Source organism: Salvelinus sp. IW2-2015, linkage group LG13 (genome assembly GCF_002910315.2).
Source record: "Salvelinus sp. IW2-2015 linkage group LG13, ASM291031v2, whole genome shotgun sequence".
NCBI lineage: Eukaryota > Metazoa > Chordata > Actinopteri > Salmoniformes > Salmonidae > Salvelinus > Salvelinus sp. IW2-2015.
In genome coordinates, this window is record NC_036853.1 from 27,507,464 (window position 1) to 27,530,917 (window position 23,454).

Genomic DNA, 23,454 nt, shown 5'->3' on the forward strand with positions numbered 1-23,454 from the left:
GTCACATCTATTTTCTATGCAAACTTTCTAAATGTCAGCAGAAAATCACTGGACAAGCTTTTGGAACCAGCTAATGTCAGTTTAGAAGCCTTTGTTATGGCCAAACGTGCAAGTGATATAAAACACCAAAAATAGGTTGGGATGCTGTAATATATAATACTTTTGACCAATTAGCAATTTTTGATTTGTATTTTGAATACAATTCAACAATAATGTATCTGTATTGCGGTTTTGCTATACATTTACTACAGGGCACTGTAAAATATGGTGCATTGTGGAGAAATATTGTGGGAGGAGAAAGAATCGCTGGCTCGTATTTTAAGGCATGCCTTGTAAATGGCTATATTTGTTGCACCCATTAGTGAGAGTCCTGTACCAATTAAATATGTGTTAGTAGTTCCCAAACAAATTAAATCTATATAAGAATCTGACCATTTCATGACAAATTTGATCTGTTTTTTRCCCCAGTAATCATGGACAGGTTTGAAACCTTTGATCAGGTCTCTAGAAATGTATGTGATATAGAACAACTATAATTAATTAATATGCAAATGCCTACACATAACCTGCTTGCTCTAATCCCTTGTAATTACAGTAAAATACGGTCAAAATGTTCTTTCTATTTAATAGTTACTGTATTGTACTGTAGTTCTTTGCTCTGGCATCAAGTTACCGTGGATATCTCAGTATTATATTGGCACTATCCAGAGATGGMCAGAGATATATCATATGATATCTTGTTTTAATGACAATTATTTTGAAGACCAGTGTATCCTTAACTACAGCAACACTTTCAGTAACAGTTACAGAAACATTTTGCTTGCAATGACTGTAATATGTGTTTGTTTTATCAACCGTGGTTGAATGCACTGACTGTAAGTTGCTAAGGACAAGAGCGCCCGCTAAATGACCAAAATGTCAATGTAAAAATGAAAACTTGCAAACAACACTTGGTGTTATGTCACTTCATGGGTAATTCCAGTAATAAACTGTATATTAGATTACAGAAATATTTTTGGTAATGTAAAATGGATTACAGTAACTGTACTGTAGAATAAATTACTGGGGAATTGGTGCCAGTTACTGTCAATTTTACAGGAAATGTTTTACAGTGTATATGTGGCAGACAGACAGGTTGCATTCCAAATGACACCCTATTTCCTATAATGCACTAGGCRCTGGTCAAAAGTAGTGCACTATGGTTCCATTTGGGACTCGGCACAGACAGGGCCACCGCTAGCGGCTAACCTTTAGTCTAGAGTGTGATTGAGGGGAGACCTGCCGAGCCGAAGCCGAGCCCCTCCCCGGGGCGCCCATTGAGACAGCATGGCTCTCTAAACAAATGAGTGACAGGTTGGCGCGAAGCACACACACTAACATGCACATAGCAAACACACGCACACACACACATGCACATAATCATACGCAACTCTCTTTCTTTATACTGTCTCTTTAGTAAGTGGKAGGCTGGTATTACTGTCACTTTGTTTTTCTCTTGCTGTTAGAATGAAATGGAATGGCAATTCCATTTGTGGGGATTCGTGGACACTAGAATCTGATGGTGATGCGGTACCGCTGTTAATTGTCCTTTTTTAACGACCATTCAGCACAGCATAGCAATGTGACATGTGTGCCTGTGTGTGTACATACTGTACATGTGCCTGGGAAAGATTATGCCCATCTGTGCCCATATCTATATACAGTGCCTTCAGGAGGTATTCACACCCTTTGACTTTTTCCACATTTTGTTGTGTTACAGCCTGAATTAAAATGTATTACAATTAGATTTGTTTTGTCACTGGCCTACATTCAATACCCTATAATGTCAAAGTGGAATTATGTTTTTAGAAATTATTACACATTAAAAAGGAAAAGCTGAAATGACTTGAGTCAATAAGTATGCAACCCCTCTATTGGTAGATGGGTAAAAAAATATATGAATATCCCTTTGAGCATGGTGAAGTTTTTAATTACACTTTGGATGGTGTATCAATACACCCAGTCACTACAAAGATACAGGTGTCTTTCTTAACTCAGTTGCCAGAGAGAAGGGAAATCGCCCCGGGATTTCACCAGGAGAGCAATGATGACTTTAAAACAGTTACAGAGTTTAATGGCTGTGATAGGAGAAAACTGAGGATGGATCAACAACAGTGTAGTTACTCCACAACACTAACATAATTGGCAGAGGGAAAGGAAGGAAGCTTGTACAGAATCAAATTAATCTGAAACATGCATCCTGTTTGAAACGAGGCACTAAAGCAATACTGCAAGAAATGTACCAAAGCAATTCACTTTTCGTCCTGAATACAAAGTATTATGTTTGGGGCAAATCCAATACAACACATTACTGAGCACCACTCTCCATATTTTCAAGCACAGTGGTGGCTACATCATGTTATGGGCATGCTTGTAATCGTTACGGACTGGGGAGTTTTTCAGGATATAAAAAAAATTGAATGGTGCTAAGCACAGGCAAAATCCTAGAGGAAAACCTGGTTTAGTCTGCTTTCCATCCGTCACTGGGAGTTGAATTCACATTTCAGCAGGACAATAACCTAAAACACAAGGCCACATCTACACTGGAGTTGCTTACCGAGAAMACAGTGAATGTTCCTAAGTGGCCGAGTTACAGTTTTTACTTAAATCTACATGAAAATCTATTGCAATACCTTTTTATTGGTTGTCTTGCATTGATCCACAAACAATATGACAAAGCTTGAAGAATTTTGAAAAGAATAATAGGAAAATGTTGCACAATCCAGGTGTGGAAAGCCCTTATAGACTTACCCAGAAAGACTCACAYCTGTAATCGCTGCCAAAGCTGCTTCCTCAAAATATTGACTCAGGGGTGTGAATAGTTATGTAAATGAGARGTTTCTGTATTTAATTATCAATACATTTGCTAAAATGTCTAAACATATTTTCCCTTTCTCATTATGGGGTATTGTGTGCAGATGTGTGAGATAAATTTTTTTGAATTCAGGCTGTAACAGAAAAATATGGAATAAGTCAAGGGGTATGAATACTTTCTGAAGGCACTGTATTGGCCATGGCACCCTAGTAGCAGCCTAAAGCAGAGAGACCCTGTAAATATGTACATATTTAGTTATTTTAAGTGTTATTTTTTGTTTTTTAAATCTTATTATTATTTTGCTAACATTTGCGTATTTCTGGTGGTTTTGAGCCACAGATTTGCAGGTAGACTGACAGGTCAACACTTTTTGGCTTAGCTGTAAAATATTTTTTGGTTTCACCTGGATACTGGTTCCTGATCTTTTGAAAGCATCAATTGATGAGTCACCTTAAGCTTGAGAGGAATGGGAGATTGCAGACCAAAATTGCAGACCAAAAAAATGTTGTCTCGATTTTCAATGTCAAAGCTTCAAAACCTTGAAATTAAATATTCAAAAGCATATTAGCTGACCGTGCAGCCTTTTGTTTTGGCGTTAGAGGTTTTAATCTAAGAATGGCATGTCGGTCGTCTTGATTGCATCGACACTGTCCATGCAGAAAATTGATCTGTGCCTGTCCTTAATGAATGGGATTTTCAGATGCACCTGATGAAGCTGTAGCTTTATGTGATTTTTAAGCTTCAAGTGCAGCCAGTAAATGGAAGTAAATATCGCAGTCAGTCGTTCAATAATCAATGCAGTGACCTTTACCTTTGTAAAGCAAACGTGTGTGAAAGTATTTATCGCTTCATCAATCAATCACATTTATTTATAAAGCCCTTTTTACATCAGCAGATGTCACGAAGTGCTTGTACAGAAACCCAGCCTGAAACCCCAAACAGCAAGCAGTGCAGATGTAGAAGCAGGAGTAAGGAGTATTGTAAAGAAATTACAATGTACAGATAACACAGCCATTTTTGATATCKTTCACATACACCATATTTGTGTTTGGGGCTCCTGAACTGATAAAGTGACTAGGACAGAGACATAATAAGCAGCCAAACGAAACAATAGCGTTTAATTTAGAGCTGATTGTTTTCACAATTTGCTCTTAATACCCTCCATTGTGTTTTAACATCATTCATTCACCCAACAGTAGAAATTGTTTGAGTTGCATAATGCATTCATTTGGAGCAGAAGTAGTACTCCATATGTGGATGATTTCCCGTTATCTTAGAGCCTTATACCATTTTATTGCATACGGTCAGTAGAAACTGATGTAATGTGAGGATAGAGAGTGTGTGTGTGTGTGTGTGTGTGTGTGTGTGCGTACGTCACAAATGAGTACGACTTGTCCCAGTATCCCTAACTCAGCACAACTGCCAAGTATTTACAATGAATACATAATGAAATGAAAGATGTGTTGCACTCTAGGCACTCTTTGCCAAACATTTCTGCTAATATTGTGTCACTGTCGATTTTTAGTCATCACTTGATTTGCAGCAACTAATAGCGTGAATGTCCAGAGTAAAGCTTCAGCTCTAGCAGATGACTTTACATTTTGGTCTGTGTCTCAAATGGCACCTTATTCCCTTTATAGTGCACTACTTTTGACCAGGGCCCATGGGGCTCTAGTTAAATCTCGTGCACTATACAGATGTAGGATCTTAATTTGAGCCAGTTTGCTACAGCAGGAAAATTACCCTGCATCAACAGGAAATGTGGATTATAATTAATTTACATTTTTGTAGGGGTTGATACATTTTTTGTAAGGGAAAATCTATCTGAAATTTGTAAGTCACAAACTTAATCCTAAAAATAAACTACTAAAATAACTAGGAACGTTCTCCTGCAACAGGATGATTCAATTAAGATACTACATCTGTATAGGGACTAGGGTGCCATTTGGAATGCAGAAATATTGGCAGGTAATTTATGCTATTTCTGGTAGTTTAGATCATTCAAAGAGTGTGGAAGAAGTATATAACTACTCAGCAATGCTGCCTGCAACTATCAAAATGAAAATTATGTAGCGTTTTGAGGCTGCTGGAAGCGATGGGTCACTCATTTGTTCATTTACTTAGTCTGTGGTTGCTTCCCAAATGGCACTCTATTCCCTATATACTGTAGTGGACTACTTTTGACCAGGACCAATATGTCTCTGGTCAAAAGTAGTGCACTATAAAGGGAATAGGGTCCCATTTGGGATGTAGCCTATGTCACACTATAAATCATGCTTCACTTGTGGAGTGCTCAGACAACTTCACAAGCTTTTTGTACATGTTCAAGGGAAAGAAACCCGCTTGCTTCAGCATCTGTGGTTAAGAGGTGTGGAAATGTGTGTGAATTGTTACCAGCCATCACGTCTTAATGTCGTTTTTCTGTAGTCTTGGCTTAAAGTATTCAACATACTGTACATATATTTCTCACCATTGTGTAGTGATTTGYAAGAATTCAAGCTTTGCAAGCTTGCTCTATGTGCATTTCTCAGTGTATAATTTGTCTGAGATGACTCACCCAAGACCTACTTTACTCAGTCTTTAACCCCATTGTCTCCAATCTTTTTTATATATATATCTGACTTTAAGGAATTATTCTCCACCCACCGAATGTTTAGGGGTTATTAAGGCATACAAAAAGAACATCTGAAATGTCTATTAAAATGTAGACTATCCTCCCTTACAGCAGCTCACAGAGAAGCTGCATCAACATTAGCATGTAAAAAAATACARGGAGGCAACTTCATCTTTCATACCCATACTGTCCTGCTTAATTTGCATAGAAGTGTATACAATTTACATTTTCAGTGGATTTGTAGACCTACATAATGCTCTGAGATTGCAACACAACAGAAGTGACCCGATTAATTACTTTCACCTGACCACACACATTGAGCTCCATTGAAACACATTAGATTCACAGTCAGGCCTACATTAGTGTGACCGCTGCTGAATCTATTACCTCAAAATACCACGAGACCACAAAGCCTGGCCCTAGTATATGCAGACTTGGCCTGGCTCTCTCCCCCTCTCCCTGTTGATACACCAACCAGGGCTGGGATCTCAAAAGAGATACTGACTCTATCCCCCACCCCTCTGTCTGTCCAGACTCTTAGTCCTGTTTTTTTTAAGACCGGGGCAGTGTGAAAGCGATCAGAAGACACTGTTAAGGCAGATAGTGATCCACTTTTGCACTGCTCAGCTGGACAGTATGAGAGGAAGAGATCAAAACGGCCATGCAACTGGCCGTGACAGTCGTCGTAATGAGACCAGCCAGAGGATCTCAGACATGGACCCAGGCTACAGCCCAAATGCCACCCTATACCTTATATAGTGATAGGCAATAGGGTGGCATTTGGGGCATAGACTAAGACTGCTTTCCTGAAGCTATGGCATGTAGCCTGGATCACGTTAATGAATCCCCACTGAGCCTCCCTCTTTCCCTCCCTTCATCCCTCTCTCCCTCCAGCCCTCCTTCCTATGACTAGTTCACACTCTCTTATGTCCCTCTTTCCTTCCCTCCCTCCCTTCCTCCCTTCTTCCTTACCTCTCTCTTGCCACTCTCTCATTCCCACTTCTCTCTCTGCCACTCCATCCTGCAACATTCCAGATCCCCTCCATCCCTCCTTCCCTTTCTCCCTCCCATGACTCTCTCATTACCACTCTCCCTGTCACTGTCCCTCTCTCCCCTCCCTCCATCCTCCTCCCTGCTTCAGCCTTATTAGTGTAATCACACCATTAACTTGTGTGTCAATACTTTGTACTGGGGGCAAAGTTATTTCATAAATATTTTATGACAGCTGAGGCTCAGTCTCAGGCTGGGCTTGGCAGTGCAATGTGTTGTGATAGCATGTCCTCCAAGACTCGTCTGCTCGCTCCCATAATATTTCAAGGGAACTCAGGGGCATGCTCTTTCAGTGTGAYTCCCAAATGGATCCATATTCCCTACATAGTGCACTACTTTTGACAAGGGCCAATGGAGCTCTGATCAAAAGCATTGCACTACATATGGAAATAGGGTGCCATTTGGGATACATTCCCACTGTCTCTATGCTCTAGTAATTAGCCACTGTGGTGTAGAGAAGAAGTGCTTAACTGGGCCTGATTCCTACTGGTCCCTCTGCAAAGCAAGGCAGCAACAGTCACACCACAGTGGCCCCAGCTCCCTGCTCCATACTTTACTGAAAGTAAACTTCTTTATCCTCACACTTTATCTGTGGTGTGAAAAGCGATGTAGATTATTGCACTATTCTATTTCCAGAGATCTCTCTGTATCTTTGAGAATGAGGGCTTAGGGCTGTAATTAGTGTAAGAAATATTATTGCTACCTTCACAACCAAAATGATGGGCACAGTAGCAGGCGGTGGCACCTTAAGGCTGGGTTTTGATGAATATACAAGTTGTGGGTGTGTCGAGGCCTGGCACCTTACTGGTCAATCAGAACGTGCTCCATTGCTAAATATTTGTGGTTGCTTTATTTTGTGTACTTACGGTCTTTTACAGTGGCTTGCAAAAGTATTCATCCCCTTTGTGTTTTTCCTATTGTGTTGCATTACAACCTGTAAATAAAAAATATTTTTATTTGGATTTCATGTAATGGACATACACAAAATAMTCCAAATTGGTGAAGTGAAATGAAAAAAATAACATGATWKAAAAAAWTCTAAAAAYGTGGTGCATGCATATGTATTCAGCCCCTTTGCTATGAAGCCCCTAAATAATATCTGGTGCAACCAATTACCTTCAGAAGTCACATAATTAGTTGAATAAAGCCCACCTGTGTGCAATCTAAGTGTCACATGATCTGACACATGATCTCGGTATATTTACACCTGTTTTGAAAGGRCCCAGAGTCTGCAACATCACTAAGCAAGGGGCACCACCAAGCAAGTGGCGCCATGAAGACCAAGGAGCTGTCCAAACAGGTCAGGAATAAAGTTGTGGAGAAGTACAGATCAGGGTTGGGTTATAAAAAAATATCAGAAACTTTGAACATCCCACGGAGCAGCATTAAATCTATTATTAAAAAATGGAAAGAATATGGCACCACAACAAACCTGCCAAGAGAGGGCCGCCCTGAAGGAGCTGCAAAGCTCCACAGCGAAGATTGGAGTATCTGTCGATAGGACCACTTTAAGCTGTACACTCCACAGAGCTGGGAAGAGTGGCCAGAAAAAAACATTGCTTAAAAACTTCTTACGGCTGAAATCCCGTTAACGGGATCGATWTGACAACAGCCAGTGAAAGTGCAGGGCGCCAAATTCAAACAACAGAAACCTCATAATTAAAATTCCTCAAACATACAAGTATTATACACCATTTTAACGTTAAACTTGTTCCCACCACAGTGTCCAATTTCAAAAAGGCTTTARGACGAAAGCATACCATGGCATGATTATGTTAGGTCAGCACCTAGTTACAGAAAACACCCCCATTTTTCCAGCCAAAGAGAGGAGTCACAAAAACCAAAAATAGAGAGTTAGAGATAAAATTAATCACTAACCATTGATGATCTTCATCAGATGACACTCATAGGACTTCATGTTACACAATACATGTATGTTTTGTTCGATAAAGTTCAAATTTTTATCCAAAAATCTCAGTTTACATTGGCGCGTTATGTTCAGTAATGTTTTGCTTCCAAAACATCRGGTGATTTTGCAGAGAGCCACATCAATTTACAGAAATACTCATAATAAACATTAATAAAAGATACAAGTGTTATGCATGGAATTATAGATAAACTTCTCATTAATGCAACCCCTGTGTCAGATTTCAAAAAAGCTTTACGGAAAAAGCACACCATACAATAATCTGAGTACAGTGCTCAGAGACCAAAACAAGCATACAGATACCTGCCATGTTGTGGAGTCAACAGAAGTCAGAAATAGCATTATAAATATTCACTTACCTTTGATGATCTTCATCAGAATGCACTCCCAGGAATCCCAGTTCCACAATAAATGTTTGTTTTGTTCGATAAAGTCCATAATTTATGTCCAAATACCTCCTTTTTGTTCGCGCATTTAGTTCACAAATCCAAATTCACGAGGCGCAGGACAGACGAAATGTCAAAAAGTTCCATTACAGTTCGTAGAAACATGTCAAACGATGTATAGAATCAATCTTTAGGATGTTTTTATCATTTACATTTGACATTTTAGTAATTTAGCAGACGCTCTTATCCAGAGCGACTTACAGTAGAGTGCATACATTTTATTACATTTTTACATACTGAGACAAGGATATCCCTACCGGCCAAACCCTCCCTACCGGCCAAACCCTCCCTAACCCGGACGACGCTATGCCAATTGTGCGTCGCCCCACGGATCTCCCGGTTGCGGCCGGCTGCGACAGAGCCTGGGCGCGAACCCAGCCCAGCCTGGGCGCGAACCCAGAGACTCTGGTGGCGCAGCTAGCACTGCGATGCAGTGCCCTAGACCACTGCGCCACCCGGGAGACATAAATCTTCAATAATGTTTCAACCGGAGAATTACTTTGTCTTTAGAAATTAAAAGGAACGCAGCTATCTTTCAGGGGCGCGTGCCTGACTGAGCTCATGGCCTTCTGCCAGACCCCTTTGTCGATCAGCTCTTATTCTCACCCCCTTCACAGTAGAAGCCTGAAACAAGGTTCTAAAGACTGTTGACATCTAGTGGAAGCCTTAGGAAGTGCGATATGACCGCATAGACACTGTATATTGGATAGGCAAAGACTTGAAAACCTACAAACCTCAGATTTCCCACTTCCTGGTTGGATTTTTTCTCAGGTTTTTGCCTGCCATATGAGTTCTGTTATACTCACAGACATCATTCAAACAGTTTTGTAAACTTCAGAGTGTTTTCTATCCAAATCTACTAATAATATGCATATCTTAGCTTCTGGGACTGAGTAGCAGGCAGTTTACTCTGAGCACCTTATTCATCACCTTATTCATATCGCACTCCGTAATCTCCGGCAGTTGAATAGTCTAAGTGAAGAGCTCAGTGACTTTCAACCTGGAACCATCATAGGATAACACCTTTGKAACAAGTCAATTCYTCACATTTCTGCCCTGCTAGAGCTGCCCCGGTCAACTGTAAGTGCTGTTATTATGAAGTGGCAACGCCTAGGAGCAACAACGGCTCAGCCACYAAGTAGTAGGCCACACAAGSACACAGAACGGACCGCCGAGTGCTGAAGTGCGTAGAYCTTAAACATTGTGTMTCCTCGGTTGCAACGCTCACCACCGAGTTCCAAACTGTCTCTGGAAGCAARGTCAGCAAAACAACTGTTTGTCAGGATCTTTATGAAATGGGTTTCCATGGGTGAGCAGCCGCACACAAGCCTCACCATCTGGCAGTCTAAAGGACAAATCTGTGTTTGGGGGATGCCAGMGGAACGCTACCTGCCCGACTGCATAGTGCCAACTGTAAAGTTTGGTGGAGGAGGAATAATGGTCTGGGGCTGTTTTTCAGGGTTCTGGCAYGGCCCAWTAGTTCCATTGAAGGGAAATCTTAACGCTGCAGCATACAATGACATTCTAGACCATTCTGTGCTTCTGACATTGAGGTATCAGTTTGGGGAAAGCCCTTTCCTGTTTCAGCATAACAATGTCTCTGTGCACAAAGCAAGATCCATACAGAAATGGTTTGTCGAGATCGATGTGGAAGAACATGACTGGCCTGCACAGAGCCCTGACCTCAACCCCATTGAACACCTTTGGGATGAATTGGAATYCTGGCTGCAAGCCAGGCCTAATCGCCCAACAGCAGTGCCTGGCCTCACTAATGCTCTTGCGGCTGAATGGAAGCAAGTCCCTGCAGCAATGTCCGACGTGTATGACAGCTTGTTCCAGTTCCCGCCAAAATCCAGCAACTTTGCACTTCCATTAAATAGGAGTTGGACAACATTCCACTGGGCAACATTCCACTGGGCACAATCAACAAACTGATCAACTCTATGCGACGGTATCTGTGACCAACAGATGTATATCTGTATTTCCAGTCATGTGAAATCCATAGCTTAGGGCCTAATTAATTGAATTCAATTGACTGATTTCCTTATATGAACTGTAACTCAGTYAAAGCTTTGAAATTGTTGCATGTTGCCTTTATATTTTGGTTCAGTGTAGTTGCTGACACCCTACAGTCAAKTTTTGGCACCAGTAGAGTAGCTTTTTCGCAATATAAACGACGCACCTCTGCAAACACGCCTTCTCCGATGTTGGTAATAAAAGGCGGTACTTGTTTTAAATAAGGGTTGCTGGAKGGACCCCTACTTTTTCATGACACCCCACATCATATCCCTCCATATTTCTCTTAAGTATGGGAGCACTCTTATGCTGTCTGGTCCTCCCGCCTGTCTTTTCAGCWACGGTCTCCTTCCAAGAGACTGTTGGATGTGTGAAGAGAGTACATCCCTCTTATAAAACTCCAACAACCCTTTCACAACTCATTAGCACACCTGTACGAGAGCAGAAGGGTTTGTTTTGTGAAGGGAATGTGTTCATATTCTGCATTAATTCTGTGTTTAGGTTCCCATGTGTGTCTGTAGGACTTTCAGATGCTCACCAACCTTTTCTCAGAGGGTTGGTTACACACTCATGATCTAGTAGTAGAAGGTCATACTTGTTATGCATTACAGACTGGACTGGACATTAGGGAGACTTAGGCGTCCAACTCATACTTGTGTATCAGAGAAAGTGTGTCTTATCAGCGTGTGAAACTCAGTGGGCACAGCAAACTCAATGGTGTACATCTAACTCGGGAAAGTGTTAAATGTACACTATTTTCAGTGAACATATAATTCCCACTGAACTGGTGGAAAAACACTTGTAAATGGGGAAGATTTAACTCTGTTGCAGTGTTTCCCATTCAACTCTTCAAGTGTTCAAATTAACTTGATTGTGGTGTTTGCATAGCTCTACTGTAGAGTAATACACTGAGTGTACAAAACATTAAGAATACCTTCCTAATATTGAGTTGCACCCTTAGAACAGCATCAATTCGTCAGGGCATGGACTCTACAAGGTGTCGAAAACATTCCACAGGGATGCTGGCTAATGTTGACTGCAATGCTTCCCACAGTTGTGTCAAGTTGGCTGGATGTCCTTTGGGTGATATCATAGCAGTCGCCTGGTCAGTCTGTCATGGAAAGAGCAGGTGTTCATAATATTTTGTACACTCAGTGTATCCAACACCTACAGTGTAAAACATAACACTTGGTTAAGAGTAAAACAGACTCAATCTGCTCAGTGCTGATGCTGTTACACCCTCTCAGTGTACAAAATTACACCTGTAGTGTTACAGTAAATCATTTGTGGGTGTTGTTTTAGAACTATATGGTGTAAAGTCTTATTTGCATATTTTCCAGGTGAACGCTATCATTAAAATTAAACTAAGACAATTCAATACTTGAATAWTTAAGCCTTACTTGGATGGCCTAGGTTTAAACTCCTTGTTTACAGGCCACATCAGGACRGCAGGTCGCATTATGCTGGCTTGCAAAGTGTGGTGTAATTCCTATTGGAATCCAGCCAGAGTTAAGATATCCAACAGTTGAAATTTTATTCACCCGCAACCTGCATTCAAAATTACTATCAGGCTTAGGAATATTGATGAGAAGACTKCCGAAACCATTTAAACTGGAACAACCATTTCAGTAACAGGTGGAATAAATCTAACTAACTAAAATGTATGTTATTTATCTTTGTGTAGCATAATGTACATGSAAAAACACATATTAAAACAATCCTAAAAAACAGTAACTCTTGTTATTAACACCAACACTGGGGGTTATTTTACACCACAGAGTGTTAATTTCACTCTTACAGAGTGAATATCACTCTTTAATAAACACTAGAAATGTTACACAGAAATCAACACTGGCCAATTTGCTGTGTGTMTTTGCCACACTGTCATTCATTAAAGTTAAGCCTACATATGTCTCTCTATAATCTCTATAAAACAAAACATTCCAATTAGCACAATGTAAATGACACCAGACTGAGATGTGGGTGACTAATCACAATAAAAAGAACCCTCCCACACCTGCTTAGAACTCTCAACTGCTAAATGGGGTTTCACTGSAGTAGACAGCCAGTAGACCATGTAGGAGCACCCCGCTAAATGTATTAGTACCCCCTGTAACTATTCCCCAGGTCGTTGCTGTAAATGAGAATGTTTTCTGTCAACTTACCTGGTAAAGTAAGGCTTAAAATAAATAAATGAAATCTGAGATACTGCCCAGTAAGCAAAATMACCCTTATAGGGATGTTGAAAATACATATTTTCCAGACATAAAAAATACATAATTTKCAGACTTTAAAAATATGTKTTTTTTTGGTKATTGAWTCTATGGACACATTTCAACTGCACATACATTCTCAATGAAGTTTGCAATAGATAACAACAATAAAAGGGAAGAAGAGCCAATTGAAGAATACAACAGAATATTTATTAGTCCTCCCATCTGTCTTTTTKAAAAGCTTTAAAACTGAGAYAAATTATGTTAKAATTAATCSAATCTACAGAATAAACAAACTGACCACTTCAACTACAACAACATTCTCAGTAACGGTTACASATTTTTTWATTTTCTTGCTATGACTGTGATATGTTGTTGTTTATCTACCTTAGTTGAATGCACCGACTGTCAGTCAATCTGGATAACAGCGTCTGCTGAATGATCAAAATGTAAACACAAACACTTTCAAAGCATGCTGGGTATTATTCTAATGAGCTCTGGCCCCAAACAAGCATACGTTTTTATTTAACTTTTATTTAACTAGGCAAGCCAGTTAAGAACAAATTCTTATTTACTATGACGGTCTACCAAAAGGCAAAAGGCCTCCTGCGGGGACGGGGGCTGGAATTTAAAATAAATAAAACATTTAATTAAAATATAGAACAAAACACATCACGACAAGAGAGACAACGCAACACTACATAAAGTGATACCTAAGACAACAACATAGCATGGCAGCAACACATGACAACACAGCATGGTAGCAACACGGTACAAACATTATTGGGCACAGACAACGGCACAAAGGACAAGAAGGTAGAGACAACAATACATCACGCAAAGCAGCTACAACTGTCAGTAAGACTGTCCATTACTGAGTCTTTGAATGAAGAGGTTGAGATAAGAGTGTTTGTTGTAGCTCATTCCAGTCGCTAGTTGCAGCGAACTGAAAAGACGAGAGACCCAGGGATGTGTGTGCATTGGGGACCTTTAACAGAATGTGACTGGCAGAACTGATATTGTATGTGGAGGATGAGGGTTGCAGTAGGTATCTCAGATGGGGGGAGTGAGGCCTAAAAGGGTTTTATAAATAAGCATCAACCAGTGGGTCTTGCGACGGGTATACAGAGTTGACCAGTTTACAGAAGAGTATAGAGTGCAGTGATGTGTCCTATAAGGAGCATTGGTGGCAAATCTGATGGCCGAATGGTAAAGYACATRWAGCCYCTCGAGAGCACCCTTACTTGCCGATCTATAAACATCCCTGGGACTAAATCTGAACCAAACATAGACYTGTATGTTTGGGCCAAATAGACATTATGATTGGTTCAGATTGGGTCCGGACCGGACCAAGAATCAACATCCRTGGACTACACACAAAAAGACAGCTGGTCCGGTGAGGACCAAAAAAAGACGTCCAAAAGACGTCGCAGGACTGTAACTGCTTAGTGGGTGAAGTTCTTCACTGAATCATCCTCCTTTCTCTGTGCTGTGGGGAATTAGACTCCCTACCCCCCCTGATTTGTCTTTCACCTCCCACAGTGTCTCTGACGTTATTACTGTTGATATGTTCACTGCTAAATGGGGTTCAATGACGTAAGTAAGTGGAGTATCAGTAGACTGTACAGGAATGTAAGATGTACCATGTTAATCGAGCTACTGTGGGATCTCAGATAGCCTAGCATTTCACTAAATCATCCTCCTTTCTCTGTGCTGTGGAGGATGAGACTTTAACCTCTTTAGAGATGGTTTGTCCTCCAGAGAGAAAGAGCGAGAGAGAGAGAGAGATTCTCCCTAGGGGAGTCACATCCTCCCAACCCTGTACCATCTGCTGGGAAAAGATATCAGTCCCCCCCCAAAGAGCATTCAGCTGTAAACACGCTTGACTTTGGGCTCTCTCGAACCACCAGTCGTCACAGGGTGTCATTGAGACAAAACAACAAAGCAGGCAGAAAACTCACAAGAGTTAGTTTAGCTTCAGTCTCTAGTAGTGTTTGACTGATACTGTGTGTGATCCTCTAAGTAGTAGTTATGGGGTGTTTTAAGGAATAGGGAAACTCAGTGATCTGACATAGAAGCAGGGTATTTGTAGTCTTCAGTTGTGTTTACTATTTTTGGGCACTGTGTGTGATGCTCTAAGTAGTTGCAGGGTGTTGCAAATTTGAAGCTCATTATTTTGACTTCATTTGACCTCTTATTTGACCTAATTGAATATGATAGATACACAGATCAGCGATCTGAAATAGACACAGGGCATTTGTGTAGAGTACCTTTCTGTGGGGGGGTTGTTTTATAATGGTCAAACCAAGGATAATTTTGCTATTTGGGGTTCTACTAAGCTAACATATAGAATCGGTTTAACCCTTATGTAGTCTTAACATTCTGTATACTCCCTTTGTCCTAAGGGTAAAAAAGACCCGCCTTCACTAAACCCCTAAAATAAAGCAGCTTAATTGAATTTTAAACCCACAATCTATTTTGCATCAAGAAACAACCTGTCATTCATCACAAACTTTTAATATCTGMGTTTTCCCTCTTCACAATGSAGAAAGACTGCATTTAATCAGTGGACACCACTCATTTTTATTATAACACACCTGTCATAATTGATTATTATTATTCATATTATTGCTACAGGTACTGCATAGGTGTAAACATATTTTTTTTTAGGAAGAGATCACACTTGTATAGCGTAAGAAAGTAGCAGAAATGTGCAGAAAGTAGTTTTGAATGCATTTTATGAAGGGAATCAATAACAGTCTTGAACTTTTTTGGCAACATAGTGATATATTCTTATATACTGTACAATGAGGAATTCAACTACCAAATACGAGTCTTCTCCCATTTTTTTTAACCATTGCCCACACCCACAAGGTGTATAAACAACAACAATAAATGATAATAAAATAAGATAATAGATACAAAACAAAAACGTGAAGAACATAAAACAATCAACTCTAATTAGCACATGTAGGACAGTAAGCAAGTGTGTGTGCATGGACTTTGCAGATGTATTTCTCACATGTGCAGCACATAGTATTTGTTTTACAGTCCTTCTTTGGGGGGGCAGAATTGGCATGTCCTTCTCTTGCCTGCCCCAGCTGCAGCCTCAGGTGGATCAAGATTAGATTCAGCCCCCTGAACAGCTTTCACAAGCGCTATAGAGGCTGCTGTGCAGGGGAGGCGCTCCCTTCTTTGAATGTGTGGGGTTACAAGTGCCTTTCCCAGCTGCTCCAGGAATACCTTCCTTTTGTTCCGCTTATCAGGCATCCAGGTAGGGTTGATCTTGTTCCATATCACGAAGGCATTGTATGAGGACACATCAATGACGTTATGGAAGATGACCAGGGGCCAGCGGGCAGTCATCCTCCTGCAGCTGTAAGTTCCAATCACCTTGTTCAGGTTGTCTACGCCTCCTTTGTTGTGTTTGTAGTCCAGGATGATGGCTGGCTTCCTGTCCTCCCGACCACTGGTCTCAGCTGTTTTGTGCAGTGTGCTCAGGAGGTCCAGATTCTTGTTCCTCTTTGGGAGGTAAGAAACTAGAGTGGTGGTGGGGTGAAGGCAAACTTTGATGAGAAGGTCTCTCTCCCCCTTGTTGCGAAGAGTGCAGGGGGGAGCTCAGGCTTGTTCTTTCTAACTGTGCCAACCACGGTGACCTTCCTCTTCAGGAGCTGCTGGCTGAGTTCAATCAGTAGCACACATCATCTCAATTTCTCTGTGTGTCTTTGTGTGTGTGTGTGTGTGTCTTTTTGTGTGTGTGTCTGTGTGTTTGTGGTTTACAAATGATTTTATAACATTTTATAAGACAATCTTTGTACCCTGCTGGTGTACAGCTTTCATGGAAATATGAACATAAAGGACCACTTCTCCAGATATCACCCAACCTGTGTTATCTCTGAGGTATTTCATTTACATAAATGAATGGCCCAGATATATACTGTATTTKAGTTAAGGCTATGAAATGGCAACGCTGTCATAATCAGATATAGTGTGTATCAAAGTGCTGGCTTAAGTATGATGTATTGAAATATAAAGCACTGATACATTTATAGAGTACTAGGCTACTTTTCCTTTCAGCATTTGAGCAGTAGACAGATCCACTCTATGGGCCTACAGTAGAGATTTCTAATTAACAAACGGTTTGAAATGGTAACACTATCAGATATGAAGCAGTCAATTTGCAATATGGGGATTAAACAAGATTACAGATCAAACTAGCAACAATAAAACAAGTTGCTGGTGAATGGATGAGTGGGTTTTAGAGCAGTCCAGTCTGGTTGAGGCTCTCTCTCTGTCTGTGTGTGTGTGTGTACGCGCGTTTCTGTGTGTGTGTGTGTGTGTGTGTGTGTGTGCGTGTGGCTATCATTTCCCTGAAATCCTTTAATGCACTCAAACAACATGTTGTCTGGAATTAGCGTACACGCACCATATGATCTAAGAATACATAATGTAGATGCATCACTTCATAGTTCACAGGTCAGCCTGCCTGTCACATTAGTGATTTTTTTAAAGTAGCCTCCTACACACGATGCTATACCATGGCCTTACTGATGGTACTGTATAGAACAGAGAAGGACTTATTTTTCACAGTTTTATACACTTTACACAAACACCAAACCAACAACTCATCACCCAGTCATTTACAATTAGAGTTTATGGCTTGTATGTGTGGGTGAGTGTGCTTGTTTCTCTCTAATTGTCACTGACGAACATCACTACTTTGTTTCAACACCATAAAGATGGTTCTCTAAACCTGGGATGTGTTCATTAGGGCGCAACAATCCTGATCTTCATGTCATATGTTTTTAAATGTGTTTGTTGAAGCCTCAAGGGAGGCTGATAATCTCCCAATAAGGCACAGTCAGGCAAATGTATGTTTCATGAGTCTGTTTGTTATTGAATCAATGAAGTTAGAAGTCTCAGATGTGAAAGCTCTGATGAAAGTGATGACTCTCTAGCTAGCTGTCTCAGCGAGGAGGTCTCATGCAGTGGCACCATCTTGTTTCGAGAGAGAGAGAGATGATTTTGGACAGCGAGTGCTGCAGATGGCGTTGATGCCGTGCGATGCTTTCAACCAATCTCTTTGAGATGAAGGCACAGGAAGACAGAGCAACTGAGCAAACGGCACGTCACAATTCTTGAAAACCGTCTCGTTTTTAAGTTTGAAAGATTTGTTTGTTCTGTAATTGAAGTTTTTGCCTGCATGCTAAGAGGAGAGCGAGAGACGCTCACATGCAAGTCAACATCTAGTTTTTTTGCCTTTTCGTCTTTTCATTAACATGTTCATTGTGAAGTTAAGAGGTCAAATGATGTGCAGTTAGTCAGGTTGCAAGTGGATGATGTAGGTCTACGCAATGTCAACCTCCTCAATTAAATTATACGTCTTCCGCAAAGATGCGGAAGACGTATTTTCTTCAAAATAATGGCTTGGGAGTGACATCACTTTCACCTCCCACTGGCTGTATCTCCATGAATGGCAGCATTCATCCAAAGCACACACCCACTTTTGAGGACAACATGTTTTCATTCTGTATTCACACTAAACATAAATATAAATGTAACATGCAACAATTTCAAATATTTGACTGAGTAATGAAATCAGTCAATTGAAGGACCGAATCTATGGATTTCACATTTCTGGGAATACAGATATGCATCTGTTGGTCACAGATGCCTTAAAAAAAAAAAAGTAGGGGCGTGGATCAGAAAACCAGTCAGTATCTGGTGTGACCACCATTTGCCTCACGCAGCGCGACACATCTCCTTCGCATGGAGTTGATCAGGCTGTTGATTGTGGCCTGTGGAATGTTGTCCCACTCTTCAGTGGCTGTGCGATGTTGCTAGATATTGGCATAAACTGGAACACGCTGTCGTACAAAATCGATTAAGAGCATCCCAAACATGCTCAATGGGTGACATGTCTGGTGAGCATGCAGGCCATGGAAGAAATGGGAAATAGTACACAGTTCTAGCTTCCAGGAATTGTGTACAGATCCTTGCGACATGGTGCCGTGCATTATCATGCTGAAACATGAGGTGATGATGGCAGATGAATTGCARGACAATGGGCCTCAGGATCTCGTCACCGTATATTGATAAAATGTAATTGTGTTCGTTGTCCGTAGCTTATGCCTGCCTATACCATAACCCCATCGCCACCATGTGGCACTCTGTTCACAAAGTTGACATCAGCATACTGCCAAATTCTCTGAAACAACATTGGCGGCAGGCTTATGGTAGATATATTAACATTCAATTATCTGGCAACAGCTCTGCTGGACATTCCTACAGTCAGCATGCCAATTGCATGCTCCCTAAAAACTTGAGGCATCTGTGGCATTGTGTTGTGTGACAAACTGCACATTTTAGAGTGGTTTTTTTATTGTCCCCAGCTCCTGTGTAATGATCATGCTGTTCAATCAGCTTCTTGATATGCCACACCTGTCAGGAGGATGGATTATCTTGGCAAAGGAGAAATGCTCACTAACAGGGATGTAAACAAATTTGTGCACTACTTTTGAGAGAAATACAGGCTTGTAATGAGCCTGGAATAACCCTTGATACTACCGAGGCGGTAGTCCTTTCCGTTCACCACTGTTTTAATGTGGAGACATTAAGAACTGCTGTATGGGACTGGCATAGCAGTGGCACCAAAACGATTAAGTGAAGATCTCAATTGCATACTCCTCGCACCTTCTCTCCTCCCTTCAGCTCCTCCTCAAAACCCATTGGAGGAGGTCAGAGGGCCCTCTCCTCTGATCTTCTCCTCCAATGGGTTTTGAGAAGGAGACAAGGAGAGAGGACACCAGAAGTTTGCAATTGAGATCTTCCCATAGATTACGTTCCAAATGGCATCGTATTCCCTATTAAGTGCACTACTAGTAGTGCCCTATATAGGGAATAGGGTGCCATTTGGGTCATTGCCATGGTGTTTGACACCAAGGAGACTTAGATTGGAGGAACGGGGTGTGGGGGGGAAAAAGTCCACTAAACCAACGTTTATAAGTTTGAGCAAAGCTAGCTCATTGAAATGACACAGTGGATTTGCTATTCAATATTCAGCTAATTCAGTTATTCAAGTTGAATGTAAAGGATTACGTTCTGTCAAATCCCTTTTTGTCACTCTCCTCTATTTCTATTATTGTATTATTAATCCAATCATTCAGACTATTGTGTGAATGAAAGAACAACATTACCAAGTCATTGTTAAGGGTTAAACCTTCCCGACCGCCTCTGCCTTGGACAGGTTTCAAACAGAGATTGACTGTACCTATGGCAGTCTTGGCAGTGCAGCAGCCTTGTACTTAATGTTTGGCTCTGTCTATCTGAGAGAAATGTGAAGAAAATGACATAAATGGCTTGCATAAGCATGGTTCCTTTTTGTGATTTGCAGTCCATTTGTGAGAGGCAGGTGCTCAACAGTAATTATGCTGAAGATGACTAGCGAATGTGTGTGTGTTTGTGTGTGGGTGGGTGTGTGTGTGTGTTTGTGTGTGGGTGGGTGTGTGACGATTTCTGGCGGACCCAACAACCATGTGTTCCTCCAATGTGTTAATGTTTTGGAAAACACACACACACACAAAGTCTCTCCCTTACGGGCCTGTCACCGGTGGTCCCCAGAGTGTATCTGCTGTGTGGGTGTTTGTATCTAGGTTCCCCGGGGCCCCATTCTACATATTGTAGGAACCATTTTATGTCTGTGTTGTCTACATTGTGTTTACCTATCTACGTATGTAGTCCTATTTTAGTCTGCTCTATTGGATAATTTTGAACCAACGGTAAGACTGAGATCTGTGTAGCACAAGTAGTGGCCATTTMGACTATTTTACAGTGATATATTTTACTTGCAATGACTGTGATTGATTTGACTTGCAATGGCTGTGCTATGTGGTTGGTTGTGCTACGTATTTAGTTGAATGCACAGATTGTAACTCTCTATGGATAAGACTTTCTGCTAAATAACAAAATGAACATGCAATACTAACCCCATCTCTCTTCTGTCTCCTTTCCCAGCTGTCACTATGATTGTGTGAGCTCCTAGCCATCGAGCGGAGTGGGAGTGTCGGTAGGAGAACAGAGGCGAGAGGAGTGCCAAAACCTGGACTATGGCGCCGCACCACCGGCGGGCAGAATATCCCCTCGCCAGGGGGGCCGTGCTTATCCTGCTCCTGGGCTGTCTGGCCCTGCCATCACCATCCCATGCAGACAGTGAGTAACACAATCATATCTATGATACCTCCATAGATATATGCTGTATATGCATAGTATTCTTATACTATTTCTGTGTACACCCAGGGGCAGACTGGGACCAGAAATCAGTTCTGGCATTTCTAACACACTGGCCCATTTTTTTTCCTTGAGGCCCCCATAATTAGCCAGATAGTGATKATTTTACACAAAAAACCCAAGTTAGACAGACCCACTAGGCTAAAKATGGACCAGCCCTTCTAGCATTTGCCCGAAATGCAGATGGTCAGTCTGACCTTGGGTACACCAGAGACAAGTGTGCAGAGAGAAGTGTGCAGTGCTGTTTCACTAAAGATGTACCAGCTATGAGTACAATGTAACTAGCCAATGGAAATCATCCCAGTGGGGAAAGATGGTTGAAATTACATCATCCCACGCAGACAGTCAGAAGCACCATGATATTACCTCCACAGAGAACATTCTGCCTGTTTTTGTATAGCTTGGGGAGGTATTTTTCATAGACTATAGGGACTGGTTTCCTAGACTATAGGGGCTGGTTTCCTAGGTCCAGATTAAGCCTGGTCCTGGACTAAAAAGCTTGCTCAATGAAGATTCGCCATAGAGATACAGTATATTGTAGATGATTCTCTAAGTCTCTTTCTGTGGATACCTTCACCTGAGATGCACCAGAYAGAAAAGTGCTGTTTTGTATGACCAGAGATTAACCAGTTATCCTTACCATTTCCTCCAACTAGCCGCAGCTCAAAAGGTCATCGGGCAAAGTTGAAATGACACTAGAACTGGCTGTAAACTGTTTGTAATCACATKATTTCAACCAGTTTTGCTTTCTGGTATTGCTCCTAAATCGTCCTGTAGTAGTATAGCTTTGCAGAGGTATTTTCCAGAGACAAGTCCTGTAGGCAATAGGCCTACATTATCAATTTGTAAACTGAGGATGTTAAGGAAACAATGCTGTGACACATTCAATTAATTAAATCCCTGCTTGAACTAAGTGTTCCGTTTGTTCACTCTTATATCTATCGCCTCCTAACCTAAACAGATTTTAGCTAGGTAATGATCCATCCTGTTGTGATCCATCAGCAGTGCCAGACTCTGTGACATATCTGATCTCTCTCTGCTGTTTACTCACATTGTTATCATGAGATGTTGTCTTGTTGAATCTTTTCAACCTCTCACTGCTTGTGATATCTTGACTTTAGACCGTGTGGAAACAGTGAGTCTTGAGAGCATCCCAGAACCCTTTCAGGTTTTCTTTTGTGTTCTGAGTAACGTTGTTTGTGCTCTGAAGGAAGACTCGCTAACTCTTTGTTCGTTCTGAGCCTTCTTCATTAATGAATGAATGAATTCCAGTGATTCTATGAGAGTTTCTCTCAGACAGCCTTCGTAGCATTCTTGTTTTTCTAACCCCTCCTCAACCATCCAATGTTATTCTAATYGCACACAAGGCAGACAATGGTAGGGACTTTGCAAATAGAGACGATGCTTGAGACTGCGTTTAGAACTCTCAAGTGCCAGACATAAAGAGGAATATGACTGTAATGTAACCCTGTCCTCTCTAGCCTAGTAACCTATCTAGCAGTTGAAACATTACAGCTCAACCTGTCCTCTCTAGCCTGTCAGCTTCTACATTACAGTATTCAGTAGGCTGAAGTGTAATGATGCAACAATGCATGAAACCCAGGCACTTATACTACCACACGTTACAGTGACTAAAGATCAGGCTACTGTTCCCCCAACCCCCCTGCCCATGGCATTGTTAGCCTTGGGATATCAACTGTTTCTCTCTCCAACAAACATTGTTGGTGTCCCCAGGGTGACTAAAGCATGGGTTGTCTTATTTTACTGACTCCTGAGCAGCATATTGCTCTACCGTGCATGTCTTACACTTACAAATTGAAATAGAAGATTGCATTATCGTAACCAACAATTGCATTAAGCAATAACTTGTCACATTTGTTAGGATTCTTGATTGATATATGTGAAGGTCAGGTCTGGGGTAAGGTAAAGTAGCTAGACGGCAAAGAGGGTGAACCCATGAACCAGACGAGCTAATGCAATCATGTTGTTTGGGTGTTTCCCATGAGAGTCCCATTTTAGTATTGCACACAAGCACACACACACCCACC

At 41.2% G+C, this 23,454-nt stretch overlaps 1 protein-coding gene across 1 annotated transcript in view; it reads left to right on the forward strand.

The window, feature by feature from the left end:
• The window catches only part of ptprfa (protein tyrosine phosphatase receptor type Fa), a 461,575-nt gene that overhangs the window by 128,345 nt on the left and 309,776 nt on the right, over positions 1-23,454 (forward strand). Inside the window, exon 2 of the mRNA XM_070446207.1 lies at positions 21,134-21,328. Coding sequence (XP_070302308.1) covers positions 21,226-21,328 — 103 coding nt within the window. The 5' untranslated portion in view covers positions 21,134-21,225. The remainder of the gene's footprint in view (positions 1-21,133; positions 21,329-23,454) is intronic.